This window comes from Poecile atricapillus, chromosome Z (assembly GCF_030490865.1).
Source record: "Poecile atricapillus isolate bPoeAtr1 chromosome Z, bPoeAtr1.hap1, whole genome shotgun sequence".
In the NCBI taxonomy this organism is placed as follows: Eukaryota; Metazoa; Chordata; class Aves; order Passeriformes; family Paridae; genus Poecile; species Poecile atricapillus.
In genome coordinates this window covers 18,446,211-18,462,390 of record NC_081289.1, presented here as the reverse complement: position 1 = coordinate 18,462,390, position 16,180 = coordinate 18,446,211, and the positions used below count along the sequence as shown (strand labels likewise).

Below are 16,180 nucleotides of genomic sequence, written 5' to 3'. Positions count from 1 at the left end.
GCAATTCAGAAAGTGTTCATTAACTGAAACTTACTGGGGAGTATACTATGCAGGAGTTTCTAATCAGAAAATTATTCCTGGAAAAGCTAAACCACAGTTTGTCTTCTTATTCCCCATAATGTTTGGTATAGCTCACAGCCACATTCTTGGCTTGGTCACAGAAAACCAAGCTATGTGTTGTCTCTTTCACATGCTATGGTGATCAATAGTGGAGAACAGGAATGAGAACTTAGCCAACAAGTGTTTAAAGGAGAACAAAAAAAAACACCCACAGAGGATTGGGACAAAAAAAAAAAATACAGAAACAGTGTAAAGCTTCTTCAATTAAGTCTTTTTCTACTCAGTCCCACTTCTTATCTGGCAATAATATCAAAGCTGACAATATAACAACTCTGCATTTCTGTGATCAAGATAATTTTCTAATTGCTTTCCTGGCAAGGAGCTCAAGAAGGGCTGTCTAGTAATTAAGGATAGCTCCAGACCCACTGACTTATTTCACACATCTAACATTCAAATGATAGTCATAAAAAAAACTCTTAATCTATCATGTTCAATCTAATACAAGGCTTTCTGGGAGATTCCAACAGAGCAAGGAGTTATATCCTAGAGATCAGGTTAAGAAAAATAAATAAGCATATTTAATTACAAATTCCTTCACTTGTGCAATACTACCAATCAGCATCATATTGAACGAACTTCTTACAACACTAATATGCTTCCTAGATTTTAACCTTTAACAAGTCATTTACTTATCACATTAGAAGATTCAAGCCCTCTCTCCTTCCTTTTCAACACCTCAGAGTGAAGTACATACACAGATATATATATAGAAGTAGATGTAAATATATACACACACAGTTTCTGATATGTGAAGCTGTGACTACAGTTCCTGACAGATCATTTGCATTTTTCCAAGACACAGATCTGCAGAAAAATACCTCAGCCAAATCAAAGGACTCTGACAGCAATTTAGTGTACCATGGCACATTTAAATCAAGCTAAACCATGAAGAATATCCCCTTGACAACTGGCATATACTATCTGTATTTCCCTACCACAGTTTAAATTCAAATCTAAAAATCCAAACCTAACCATGCTAATTATTGGTTTGAAATACCATGAATCCTCTTTTAAAATTTGCATTAGCCTCCTTCAGAGTAGAAAAAGATGTCCCAGTATTGCTCTTTGTTTTATTCTAGCTTTCACTAATGATTGAGGAATGACGAGTTGTGGTTGGGTGAAATTGGGCTTTGCTGTCCATAGGTAAGAATCTACTATTCTCTGCTCAAGAAAGATGAGTACACCTTATGTATTCTCCAGGAAAATAGAAATTGCACATTAGAGAAACAGGCTTCTACTGCAACTTAAGGCATTAGTCACAGTAAGAGAACAGAGAGCTAAATTGAACAGGAACATGTTGAAAGTAACCAGGGTGGCTTTGATTACACTAACAGATTGACAGCCAGGGGATGACAAAAAACTCTTAAGGGCTGGAGTCAAAGTTTAAAGCAAAGGAGTATTTTTCTCTAGATATACAGCTGTAAGGAACACAACTTTTAAGACAGCTGGAGAGAAAAGGTGTGCCTAACACCTTGTCCTTTTTTTCCCATTACATGATTTAGTCTATTGAAAGGTATTACATCTCTTTACAGAACCTGCCTCACCATTACAATTACAACAGCAAAATTCCCCACCCATTTCCCGTGAAATATCAAAGCCTCAGTGCATGAGTGTTTGAATTAAATGTGGATCCTTAATATATTTAGGCCATTAGTTCAGTATGTATGGATAAGGGACAGACTGTTTTGCTTCACGTTTAGAATACTTGATGAAAACCAGCCAAGTCCCTTGTATCACTCATTTTAGCAGCAATAAAGACCTATACAAGGATTACAAAAATACCCTCTAAAAAATAATCTACATTATTCTATTGGATGGTCATTTCCATAGGTCAAAATTTGACTATTTAGGTTTCTTTTCATTAACATATATCTACAGTATTATATTACATTATATATTACAGCTTGTAAAGAAAGTTTAATCATGAAAAGGAATGTTAGTCCTGTGTATTCCTCTTCACAATCTACTAGTTTCTAGTCTTCTTAGCTTTTCTCTAGTGATATTTACAATAGTCATTTCTCATTTGAGTTTCTATACTGGAGAAGGATTTCCTACAAAGTACAAGCAGTTCTTTCAGGACATTTAAATCTTTCTCCATAAACTCTGCCAGGCAGCATGTGCTCACAACAGAGACTGAAATATGTCCTGATTAGATCTTGATTGTGGCAATTTCTTACGGGGTCTTCAATGCAGCTTAAAAAGCAGATCAATAAAGCTGAGAAACTAAATCAAAAAAACTTCAAGGGCAAATGGCATACATATGCAGAACCATCAGAAGCCAGGGGCACACTGCCAAGCCTGCAGAAACCTCTCTAAAGAAAGAAATACATAACAGAAAGATACAACACCAGTCTGAAAGCAAGACAGGAGTAACTCAGATGATGAAGAGTAAAAGAAAGTCAGATAAGTATTTACAAAAGAGTGAAAAGGGACTTCAGAATATGTGATTTTTTTAAAATTTATTTTTCAAACGCACTGCAAGTCCAGTACATGCAAAATCCATGACGGAATATGCTGCCCCACACGGGCCTCCCGCAGTTAGGACATGCACATATGCAACTCACTCATTCAGCAAAGGCATAGACGTTCTCCTCTTGCTTTTCTGCACCATGTTGGCTTGGTTCCTTAAGGAGATCCGGATGAGGGAGGGAGCCAACCGACAGGGTTCGCCATCCACTTGCATGGGGATAGACTTGTACGTCAAAAGCGTCACCTCCCGGCACTGGTGCAACCTCTCTCCGTGACCACCCACCTGGAGAGCAGCCTGCAAAAAACAAACAAACCAAAACCACAAACAAACACCACACCAAGCAGGGAAAAGAAAAGATACCTCAGAACAGAGATAGCTGAGGCAATTAACAAATCCAAAATGCCGCTTTGCTGACAGCATCCATTACACAGTGATCCACACCTAAGCTATTCTAAAAGAGCACAATGAAAGTGTTTTCACCTCAAAACTGCAAAGCAATACTTAAAATTTCCTAAAGAGGAGTGGTGAGCAACAAGCAGATATCTAGCCACATGCATTAGAGGATTCATCATCTATATATACACACATGTGCATACACAGATTAATAACTGTGTTCATTCTTACAGTTTTCAATTTGTTTTGGTTGGTTTGTTTTTACAATAACAGGAATGCTAATAATTATTTGCTCTTTAAAACAACATCCTTAATTAGATACATCTGCGAGGCAGAAAAATTATTTCCCCTTCCTGAACAGAATAGTCCTTAATGTAAATTAGATAAATTTAAATTTTTTATTATGAAAGCTTACACATCAAGTCAACCTCAACATTAGACAGGCTGAAAAGAGCAAGCAGAAGAACCTTGTTAAAACAATTAAAAAGCATGTTTAAGAATTCATTTCAAAGAAATTAAGCAAGAAAGACAATGAGCAGATCCTTCAGTTTCTAGACAGACATGTTTGGGCAGAAATGTAGTTTTTTTTAATGAATATTACTATTATGTGACAATTAACTCTCATCTCTCAGATGCAGAAAAAAATTCTCATATTACTGCAATGCTTACAGAGAATAGCCTAAACACAAGTCAAGGCCTGTGCACTTAAAATTATAGATCAATTGACAATATGATCAGTAATATTGTAATGCTTTTTATAAAGTTCTTTTCCTTGGTTTCGCAGACCCACTTAGGTACAACAAGCACATCTGAGAGACATACAAGGCAAGTTAGGATTTTATCAATACAGTCTAGGGTTACAATCATTCTTCAGCATCACAACCAAAGTACACCTGTAGACCCTCAGTTGTCAACTAGACTTTCTTTAAGGAGAAACTGCAGCTCAAAGGCCCTACTTAAATTCAACCCCAAGTGAAATTGTTGGCAGCTTTTGAGATCTGTCTAGACACTTCTATTGACTAGAACTGTGTTTGTGGCAAACACAAAAAAAAAAAAAACCTCTTCTGACTGGAAACTGTCAGTTTCTACATGTTAAAGAGAATTTTGACAGCATTTTCAAAAACATGCCCTAAACTCTTCACATTTATTCCAATTCCACCACATCTACTAGGCTAATACTGTGTCCAGTTCTGGCCCCTCAGTTTGGGAAGGACGCTGAAACGCTTGAGCGCGTCCAGAGGAGGCAACGAGGCTGGTGAGAGGCTCGGGACACGAGCCCTGTGAGGAACGGCTGAGGGAGCTGGGGTTGTTCAGCCTGGAGAAAAGGAGACTCAGAGGTGACCTTATCACTCTCTACAACCTCCTGAGAGGTGGCTGTAGTCAGGTGGGGTCAGTCTCTTTCTCCAGGCAGCAACTGATAGAACAAGAGGACACAGTCTCAAGGTGCACCAAGGGAAATATAGTTTGGATATTAGGATTTATTTTTTTTTTACAGAAAGGGTGATAAAGTCCAGGAACAGTCTGCCTGGGGAGGTGATGGAGTCACCATCACTGGATGTGTTTAAAAAAAGACTGGATGTGGCACTCAGTGCCATGGTTTAGTTGAGGTGTTAGGGCTAGGTTGGTCTTGATGATCTGAATGTTTCTTCCAACCCAATCATTCTGTGAAATGGACTAGGCCCATCAGAAAAAAAATAAAATAAATTAAAAAGAAAAAATGCCAGGAAAGTATCCTTAACACAGACAAACTTTTAAAGGAGAGATTGACCAAGACTGCCTTTTGCTTTCTTTGAAGATTAGACTTGCTTGAGTTTCTCTTTGAGGAAACAAATACCCATTATCGTGGGCATTTAATGAAAGTGATACGGACTGAGGGCAGGTCACACAACAAGAGAGTTTAGCTAAAACAGGCTTATCTATGTTTTAAACTAGCTTACATGAGACAGCAATGACAAAGGCCTGTGGGTATGGAACTATGTGTGAGCTATAAAAACTTGCCAGGAAGTCCAGTTATGGGCCTTTTGCTGGCCACACTAAGTCCAAGCCACAGTGCCTTAGGTAGCATGGGGATAATTGTCAGCTCTGGCTTCATTTAACCACCCCCTGAAGACGCTGTCACAGTGTTTGACCACTGTCACAGCAGGACACAAACAGGTATTTACAGAGAAATTGCTTTTATAGTAGCTCAGTTTTAGTTCACTTTAAGAACAGCATTGAAAGAAAGTGCACTGACAAATTAAAATCATTGGCTGAATTTCCTTTTCCTAGCAGAATAAAGATGAGAGATATAACTCAGGAAAAGAATACTAATAAAGTTTTCCACGGCCATTTCTAAAGTTCCTCAAGATTTTTGGTGAGCATATGGAACCTGTATGTGCATAAAACTTCATATAATATTTCATATTTATATACCAGCTATACCTAAAAATAGACTTTAATGCCATAGATTGAAATATACAAGAGTTAAAAAGAAAAGCATGTGTTTATTTGATCATAGAGCATGCCCACAGCAAAATCATGAATTCATGCTCTTATCATACTGTTCATACTGTAATAATCTTTCCATTTGACTTGAGAACACTGCACATGCAAATCAGCCATATTTTGCAAGCAATACTTTTTATTATTAAATAACATTAAATAGCATTTCTCTTAAAATAACAATTGGACCCTGCCATTTAACAGCAGAGCATGCTTTGGCCTTATCTGACTATGGGGAAGCGCATTTGCTCTTCAGTAACAGGGAATATTTTGCAGTCTGCAGTGCTGCCCATGGAGTTCACCCGGCCTGGCAGCACCCCCATGTACTCACCAGCGAGGCCATGGTGAACCCAATGACTTCAATGTAGCCATCGTCATGACGCTGGGGCTCAAAGTCTCTGTGATCACCAGGGTTCCCCCAGGGCATTGTGCCAGCACAGTACCTACAGAGAGAGGTTTGGAGAGCAAGCTGGAGAAAGCAGCTTGCCCTGATGGGTCCTGACTAGTAGCCTTTTTGCCTGCTCTTTTTGTTCCCAAGCTGATACAACACTCTCAGATACATTCACCATAAACTTTATCAGGTTCCTCTCTGAGAGGAAAATGGGGAAACACTAGGAAATAGGTCATAGAGCAGCAGTGCTCTTTCCTCCCTATTTGCTTTGATTCCTGCTGGTGAGCTGTTGTGCCATAAAGCTGTTTTGGCCCTCTTTCCTCTTTCCCTGCTAGCTCAGCATTTCTAACAGCACAAGGAATGCAAAATGCAGCATAGTTTGAGGAGGCTGGAAGACATAAGAAGCAAGAGCAGATACAGCTGTGGCATCTCTCTTTTCCACCATCAAAGAATAGAAGTGAAAGTGATCTAAAAGTGATAGAGGTGGGAACTTTGGAGAGGTGACACCAAGTAGAAGCTTAACTCAAAAGATGAAGTGTTTGGGACTGCCTGTGGAGCAAAGTAGGAGGTTGTCTAAAGCAATAGTCTCCAAAGTGGGGCATGCAAGAAAAATCCACAACTGAGAAGACAATTAGAGTGCATGAAGAAAAAAATTATTTTTACCTTCAATAAGAAAGCAAACATAAAATAAGTGTTTGTCTCATCTTTATGACATTTGTTCTTAATTCATATTTGTGTATGCTTTGTATTGCTTGTAATAGTATAGAGGTACATGTATATGATTTATAAATATATTGGGGTGGTGTTTAAAAGCTTTTTACTGACAGAAATGTACAATCAAATTAAGTTTGGAGACTACTGTCCTAGAGAGCCAGAGATTAACATCTTTTGATAATTCAGTTGTATTTTTATTATATGTTTTTATATTTTTATTAAGGACACCTTGTAACATGTTAAAAACTATGACTTCTTTCAGCAGTCTCATATTCCTCTACTGGTAAAATATTTATCCTTCCCCTCTCTCCATTTCTGTCCCCTCCTGCCCCTTTCCTCTTTTTCACACTTTGATTCTAATTAAGCAAAAGACCATGTAGCTGTCTCTTACTAACTTGTTTGCAGGTTAGATGTACAGCTTTTCAAAGTTTGTTTGTTAAGCATTTCTACTGTCTTAGGATATTCAACTTTTTAAAGACCAGTTTTGCTGCACCCTAAACTCTGACGCCATTCTGCATAAATCATTAACAGCATTATAAGCAGCCAGCTCTCAACAAGGTAGCCCAGAACCAAAATGCTTCCTGCACATTCACCCAGCCTAGGACAACTAGTGGGTGCCTTTTGAAATCTATTGTTATTTTTCTTGTATAACGTCAAAAGTCTGTCTTGAGCTTACCTGGGTATGTTTAAAAACACTATACACTGGAACTTCAGCTCCTGGATCTTTGGAGTCAGGTCTGTACCATCACACTACAAAGCCAAAGTGACAGAGCACAGAGAAATTGCTGAATGGAGCCACAGACAAGAGAAGTGTTGCTGCTTTGTAGCAACTTTCCCAAGACTTTCCTTGGAATGTGTTGCCAATGTCATGCTCAAAACTGAAAAGTAACAGAGCCATTAAACTCTCACCTCACTCTCTCTCCAAACCTCCACCTCCACCCCCTTCCCACAATACTACGACACAATTTCTTATACTTACCACAACTTTAACATGCTTGGATAAATCTCTTGAGCTTCTTTGCAGAAAGTCTGTAAAGGCTGCCTGCAACAGAAATAAGTGCAGGAATTAGCAACACTTCCTCTCTTTTTTTCTCCCAAGTTCTTATCCCTCCACAGGGCTAATTACCAAAATGACATCCTTTGGTCAAACTTACTCTCCCAGAAAATGTGACTTGATTTCATTGTTTTAAATTGTGATATTTCTTCTTTTTGGAGCTTAACTGAAAAAAAAGTCCTTGGACACCCAAGTGCAATGGTATCCTGGACCATGAAGCACAAAGTCTTGCTCACGTATTTGTTTCCATTTTCAAGGCACATGGGTACAGTGGGTGTCACCATCCAGAAATACATTATATGTCATTTATTATCAAACTGATGTTTGCTCTTAATGGCTTTAGAATAAAGTGTTGTTCATTTGCCTCCTGAATGCACAAGTGGATATTTAAATGTGTATATTCACCCATCATTAATCACTCCAAGTATCACTCCTGCACTCTCTATGATCCTACATCCGAGACTGTTCCTCAAAGCTACAAAGATACAGGCCAAAACTTTGGGAATTCTTCTAGGAAAGTCAGTGTCAATGCAGATCCTAAACCCTGAGAGAAGCGGAGCAGTGCCTTGAGAAGCTTATGAGCCAGAAGCAGAGGGACCAAGATATGACCAGGACTGTGTCAAAGGTGTGTACTTTTCTCACCTGCCAGCTCTGTATAATAACAGTACCACAGGCTCTTTTCTACAGACACCTGTGTGTGGCACTGCCAGAAACAGCATGTGTGCACTTGAAGTTGGAACAGGCAAAATGAACTGGCATAAGCTCCTGATGTGAGAAAGTGAGGAGGAAGGTAATTAAGAAGACATTCAAGCAACTAAGTTAACATCATTCTGTAAGACAAATCTGTACTTACCCCTGCATAAAACATTTTATTTCTAAATCGGCTGTTGAATTTCTCTGGATTTGCTTCTGTGAAAGGATGAAAAATAAAAGTATGAACACTCTAATTAAACAAGTAGACTTCATTATACCTTCACATTCCCTGCCAGCACTACAGTGCTTTCAGTGTATCACTCATCGAAAATATTAACATAAATATGTTTTCCATGTGTGAGTCCCCCATCTGTGCCTTTCTCTGCTATCAGATTTCAAACATTCATATTGAATCCTTCCCTTTTCTCATAAAGAGTGGAAATAGAGGGCAACAGGAGCAAAGAGGTAACAAGAATTCAATCAGTTAATTTAACACTTCTCAGATTATTCATCTTATGATCCCTCAATAGAATTTGTAAGACTTCTGTTTCTAACAATGGAGAACAAATCTATAAGAATTATTAGAAATTTATGAAACAATAACCCATGCTTTGAACCAGGAGTAAAGCATTAACAAATTATAAGACTAAACAGCCCCTAAATTCTGATGTGTTAAAGAGTTACTAAGGAATAGACATTTCTACCCAAAGATCTCTGCAGGAAAAAAAAAATTAGTTACTCTAAAACCTATTTAGAAAGTCATTTAATTTTGATTAGACTCCAAGCAATGGAGAATTTTAAGTCTAGTACTAATGTACATCAAACGGTTAATTATTCTCACGGTTAATGTAAATGTGGCCATTTCCAATCTTGAAATTTTCAGTCTTCAACAGCCAGCTGCTAAATCTTGTTATGCTTCTCTGTCAGATTAAAGAGCCTTCAACTATCAGATATCTTCTCCTTGAGTAAATACATATAGGCAGTGATTAAATAGCCTCTGAACCTTCTTTCCAATAAGCTAAATGGAGTTCCCTTTATCTCCCAATATAAGGCACATTTCCCAGAATACAGCTCATTCTTGAGCCTTCTTGGAAACTGCTTTCCTTTTGTGGCATCTAGAGATTCAGGAAGCAGCCCTTCTGACCCTCCACTCAGTGCCAACTACTCACGCTGGTTCATTGATGCTCTAGTGAAAACATCAAACTACCAAGGCAGTCCTTCTGGCTAAAGCATCACATTAGTGTGGACACATCCAAATTACCTCTCAAATGACCACTTAAAACAATACTTCTAGTTCTCTTGCAAGTCACTGCATCTCACAAAATAAGGCTCCATTTTGTAAGAATGAGCTGCTTAAGGTTTCTGATCTGCTTGTTGGCTCAGTTAATGTATCTGCTGCTGTGTCACAGGTGATTCAAGCTCAGTCAGGGCCACTTCTACTTCAAACAATTAATTTAATTTCATAAGTCAATCTCATCTCACATATTGAGCTCACAGCTCTTTTCAAAGAGTCTCAACACCCCATGCTAAGCAGCAGAAGGCTTCTGAAGGCTTGGTGCCTGTGCTGCGCATTCTCTCATGTGAATATCCCCAATGGTTTCAGACAGCAGACACCACAGCACTGGGCCTTACATGGATCTAATGACAAATACTCCCTCAACCTACTGGTCCTACTTCTGCCAACACAGATGAGCACGGGTAGGGAGGAAGGACTCTGTGATTTAATATAGAGCCTTAAGTTGATTAGAGTGTAACTTTGATTGTGAAGTAAATTATTGAGTGCATATCCAAGGCTCACTCCATCCTCACCATTCCTAAACCATCAAGAAAGTAGAAAATAGAATGTATTCAACTCTCTGTGTGCAGTGGCAGGTTTTGTGCAAATGAGCAGTCCTGCACAGCTGAGGGACCAAACAGCACGTCAGCAGGGATAAAGTAAATTGCATCTTCCATGCTCTACCAAAGCATAAGGATACCAATGGAGGAAGCTGGAAAGAGCCACTACCCAAAACACTTCCTAAAGAAGCAGAGCTAAATGCATTAGCCTTGAATCCAACCCTCAAGTCTCAATCTGATTAGTCACAAGAAAAGTGTAGAGGTTGCCATGGAAAAGGCCACATTAATATGTAGGTTCCTCTGAGACACTGCAATCACTGCTTATTCTAAATATAACAGCTGACCAATCTCTACTGCATAAAGTGTCCTGCTAGGCTGAGAGTACATATCAATTTATCTTATTTTGGTTTGCAGGCATGTTATTCATTTGTTTTAATACTACATGTGATTAAATTGTTCCACATAAGCAAATGCATACAGCCACTTACTTCAAGAGCACAAATGCTATAGCTATGAAAGTACTTTACATTTTGCTACTGCTGCTAAGAATTTCTCTGGATTGTCATAAGTGCTAAATAAGATCATAATCTGCTCTGCTTTGCTTAACTCAGTGAGCCAGGGATACTTTGGGTTGGAAGGAGCCCTTAAGGCCCATCTAGTCCAACCCCTTGCAATAGGCAGGGACATCTTCACCTAGATCAGATTTCTCAGAGCTTCATTCAACCCAATTTTGAACATTTCCAGGGATGGGGCATCTACCACCTGTCTGGGAAACCTGTGACAGTGTTTTACCATCCTCATAGTTAAAGACTTCTTCCTCATATCTAGTCCAAATTTATACTCATTTTGCTTAAAACCAATATCCATTGTCCTATTGAAACAGAACCTATTTTTCTTATAAATCCCCTTCAAGTATTGAAAGACTATAATAAGTGCTCCCAGGAACCTTTTCTTCCCCGGGAAAATTCCACATGAAAAAGAATACAACCCACACATCAGCAACACCTCCAAGGCTATAAACTTTCCTCCTGTAAAATACATAGAATCCACTTCATCTATTTTAGCATTTGAGAAGACAAGGATAACACCAGCAGTGCAGACTTGTGCTGCAAGAAGCTCTCCTGGCCATGCATACTCAGACACACAGCTTGCTCTGCCAAGTGCTTTTTCACCCATGTAAATTTTTAAAACACTGGCATGTCTGGAATAACATTCATTCTTTATAGGGCTCCATAACTTCATTATTAAGTAATGCCTCCATTAAATGAGAAAGTAGCCATGCATTTAATCTATACAGTATATTCACAGTCACATTAGCAATGCAGAGTGATATGCACTCATAAAAAAAATGCATACAGCTGTCATAATTTCATTCCTGTGCCCTTTTGTGGCCCCTCATTATTATTCCTAAAGCTTGAAGCAGTCTTAAACATCATAAAATATGCATTAGCTCATTCCATCATGTATCCTGCTCTTTATTTAGCTTGGCATTAAAGTGCTATCTTTTCATCTTGAAATGACACCTTAATAGTATGACAGTGAATATAAGGAAGGCTGTGCTTCAGAAAAAATACCTGTGCAATGGAATGCCCAAAAGCCAAAGGCAGACACTTGGACAAGGTTTGTTTCTACAAGCACACCTGCCTAAACCATATAAATAGAGCCATTCATATCAGTGCAAAGCTGTCCATATCAGCCCTTAAGTCACAGGTCAGTCTGTACAGGGTGTCATAACTGCCACTGGCAAGGGGAAAGACAAGGTGCCACAACTGCTCAAATTCCTGACATTAAACCTCTTAACTTGCAGAGAGACAGTCTGGGTCTGTACCAAGTCCAGGGACATTATGGAATACTGATCCATAGGTAACAGCTGTTCAGCTTGAAAGCACAGTTATATTCCTGCCACTTCCAGTCTCATGGCTCCTCTCTTGCCTCCATTTCCACACTCACACCTGACTCCTTTGCAAGTCACCTATCATCTCCTTTGCAAGATCTAATACTTTGGAACCTCTAAAGTACATTACAGTCTTCTTAGTAATTTTTTTCACTTCTTAATCATGAAGTCCTTTGGAAACTCATGATACAATCACTTTTTCTTTTTGTATGTATCTTAAGGTTTTATGTTCCAGCTTTACTTCTGAATGATAAGAGCAAGACGTTAAATCCAACTCTATTTCTAATTAAGAAAGTAACCGCCCATCCACAAGGCTATGGAAATAAAAAGTTCCTATTACCTCTGGATTCATGGAACTCCAGCGTAACATGTGCATCAAATCCAAGACTGAAGTAATTATTGAAGACATTGAGGGGAAGCTGTAATTAGATAATAAAAAGAGACATAAAAACAACATGAATTGAACATTTCTCCACACGCCAGGGTTTAACTATTTAAACTTGGCTCATCATGAAAGCCTACTAAGAACAAAATGGAACATATCAGGGAAATGTAAGCGAAAGGTTGCCCTGAAGGTTAGTAATGGCTTGTGGAAAATGATCAGATCCAAGAGCCTGAAGAACACAAATAGACCTATAGCACTTTATGATCGTATATGTGTCTTTGTTAACACATCAGAGGGTTCCTTATGTTGTCATTTAGATTTCCCATAAGGCTGAGCCACTTAACGTATCAGGTTTTCAAAGATTTTGGTGGCTCTTCGAGCTCAGCATGGCAAATGAAACTCCAGCTGTGTTCTTCTCGCTTCATATATAACCAGGAGCAATCCAAGTCCCAGAGAAGAAGCCCTAATCCTATTGAGGATGCATGAGGCAGGCAAGCATACATCTGGCCTCTTCATTGTTTCACACATCCAGCAGGGCTGTAGAGAGGCAACTGTAACATCCAGTAGATAAACTGGAAATTATAACTGAGAAGAGAAAAATGGTTCACAGAACAGGGAGGGTTTTAAATTTTGTAGTATTTTCGACATCTCCATACCAAATGATACATTACTATGTGATTCCCTCACAAAAATTTTCCCATTCTTCAACTACCAAGATACACTAGTAGAGATTACATGGAGATCCACATATGAAGAAGTTAAATACAAAAGTACACTATACCTTCCTGTAAAGCAAGAAACAGCAGGTACCCATTAGAAAAATCCTAAAGAATAAAATTTTACATTCTGTTTTTAGATTTGTCTAATTGGGGAATGGATAACAGAGGCAGGGTTTCTCTTCCTGCAACTAGAGAAAAACAACCATGACCTTTCTGATAAAATGCTAGAGATTTTTTTCCAGGATTGAATCTTTGACATAAATGTTCAATGCCAGGGATGTTTCAAACAAATAAATGCCTTTCACACAACTCTAGAATCACTGAAACATGAAAAGAATCAAAGGGAGAGATGCAAATAGAAAATTAAAAAGTTGCAGAACTCCCCACCCACACTGCTTAAACTGTAACCCAAAGCGGTTCATAAGCATTCTATAGTTTCCATGGCAAAAAGCAGGCTCTAACCTTACGTGCCCCATCCTCCAGCTCGTCCTGAGGCAAATCAGGGTTGCGCTCAACCTGAAGATTCCAGCGGTCCAGCTGGACAATGGTCCCATCTTCTACATGGCACAGGATCTTCGACACCGGCTCATCTGTGTAACCCTGACAGCAGAGTGACCAGAGTATCAGCCATGGATGGTGAAAACAAATCAAGTTACTCACCAATCACCTGACAGACTTTCCTCCTTTCCCAACATGCCTGAGACCCTCGATAAACATTTGATCAAGCATTTTAACAAGCTACTATTGAGGTGCACAAGTCTAGGGCAGGCAAGGTAAGGCCATAAGAAGAGGAATTCTAAGTATATTTGCCTTTCCTGGAATAAATCCAGTGCTGTAGTAAGGGATAAACAAAGAGAAACTTTAAATTATGCCTAAATTAGAAGCCTGTTTACTGTTCTTGTTACTTGGCCTGAAATACCATATACATCTATGCATACTTTTATTGCAACATCATTAGTAATTCAAAATCTCAGACTGCAAATTGAAGCAAACTGTTCTGCCAGAGTGAAGCAGACTTTAGACACAGCCCTGCCTGCTCTTTTAGCCAAAAGGAAGCTCCACCCCACACAACTAAACATGAGCAGCAAGCTGAGAACCCCCATGTAAGGGTACCCCAGCCAGTCCTTACCCCACCCCAGTTGAGGGTGCGGGCAAGGTCATTCCCCGTGCCAAGTGGAAGGACAGCCACAGGAGGTGGGGGGCTGAGTTGCAGCTCATCGAGGATGGACAGGATCCAGCCCACCTATAAAAAGGGAAATTAAGAGAACTGTCAGGAGTATTAAAGGGAAAAAGACATATTTTGATCATATCATATTCTTTTTCACAGAGAAGATCAAGTAAAAGAAATTTAAAAATGAATGAAGAATAATATGGACAATTCAGGGTAATTTTATTTTTTAAATTACCATTATGTTGAAAGAAACTCAACCTTTGACAAACAGCTATGAAAGAAAATGAGAGACACGTTAAGACAGCATGGTGTCTCAGAACTTATCCTGCCAAGCATGAACTTTCTCACAAGTCTCCCTTTCCCAGAGACCTGAGTGCTGAATTATTTCACTCAGTACAAGGCATTATATCTATAGATATACAGTATACAGATACACATACACATCTACACATACATATCCAATAAAATAATAAAATACTAGACTAAAAAACAGACTAAGGCTCAGGGTTGGAGGCTTTGGATTAGAACAATGAATTTGTCTGTTTTGTATCCTAAGCTATTAGTTATTTCTGATAGTATCTCTTCTATCTTTCTTCTGGACTATATAAAGCTTACAAATAGAAATCTAGCCAGAAGGAACAAATTACTGTAAATTATTTTGTTTTCATTAAATGGTAATTTTCAAAGGGGAGAAAGAATTGTTGCTAAAGATGTTATCAAATTTTTGGTGACTGAAATTCTTGTGCAGAAACAAAGGATTCTTTCTTAAACAACTTCTCACTTTAAAAAAAAAAAAAAAAAAAAAGTGAAGAACCTGTGCTGAATTTTTAGATAAAGAATTAATAAAAATTAACAGAAGTTTTTTTCCTGTTTCCAGTTTTCAAAGATGCAGTTTCTACTGCAAATGTGAGCTTTTAAACAGGACAGAAGACCAAAATCCTGACTACAGCTGGACTAAATTTGTCTTGCCCCAACTAATATTACTGTGGTTTCAAATATACTCTCAATCCAAACCAGGATAGCACTGGAGCTTCACAAAAGGCACCCAGCATAACATGGCCATCAGGAAAAATAGCTGGAGTTTGAAGGACTGCAGAGGCATGGCCTGATAAATATGGAAACCACCACACTATTTACTATTCTGTGGTTTTTCTTTCTCCAAGTATCTTCAAAAATAAATTTAATTTTTCACAAATGGCATTTATCAGACAGCTATTTATCATAACCAATTGTCCAATTATTAAAGCATTCATCTGGGATGTGATCCCCTATTTAATTTCATTCTCTGACAACAGCCATCTCAAGTACTTACAGCTCTCATGACCTTGGATGTCACCAAAATTATTGAGGTCTTTTAAAGGGATTTTCAGAGGTAAGTAATCCTCTCTCTTTCAAAATATCTATACTTCTTCACTGATAACAGGAGACAGAATAAAAAGTCAAGATAACATCAGTAGGGCCAGGATTTCTTAAAGAAGTTGGTCATTGTCATTGCCACTGACTTAATCCACACATCTGTACTTCAGCATCCACTGCTACAGGTATCACAATATCCACCACTTTATAAATACTTTTAGCTGATGAACAGAAACTTCAAATTACTAATTTATAAGCACAACATTGCTATTTAACTTGAGGTCACTCCTAAACCTTGTACATTAGTTGCACAATCCAGAATGGCACAGGCTACCATTTCCCTGTAAACAGAAAGCTTCTGACTGCTTTGAAAGCAAAGCTTTCCACTTCTGCCCCAGGAAGTAACAGCAAGCAGTGACAATGGAAAAGTTATAAGAAGTTCTGATTCACCTCAATAATGAGAGGTAACATCTGGTCTCATTGCATATTCATTAAGTCCATTT

At 38.6% G+C, this 16,180-nt stretch overlaps 1 protein-coding gene across 2 annotated transcripts in view; it reads right to left on the bottom strand.

Annotated features, from left to right (window-relative positions):
- The window catches only part of LOC131572700 (diacylglycerol kinase iota-like), a 100,318-nt gene that overhangs the window by 72,155 nt on the left and 11,983 nt on the right, over positions 1-16,180 (bottom strand). For both annotated transcript variants that reach the window (XM_058825978.1, XM_058825979.1), the window contains exons 6-13: positions 14,280-14,393; positions 13,613-13,750; positions 12,387-12,465; positions 8,477-8,532; positions 7,549-7,611; positions 7,246-7,319; positions 5,796-5,907; positions 2,685-2,884 (exon numbers count right to left, since the gene is read on the bottom strand). In XM_058825978.1, coding sequence (XP_058681961.1) covers positions 2,685-2,884; positions 5,796-5,907; positions 7,246-7,319; positions 7,549-7,611; positions 8,477-8,532; positions 12,387-12,465; positions 13,613-13,750; positions 14,280-14,393 — 836 coding nt within the window. The remainder of the gene's footprint in view (positions 1-2,684; positions 2,885-5,795; positions 5,908-7,245; positions 7,320-7,548; positions 7,612-8,476; positions 8,533-12,386; positions 12,466-13,612; positions 13,751-14,279; positions 14,394-16,180) is intronic.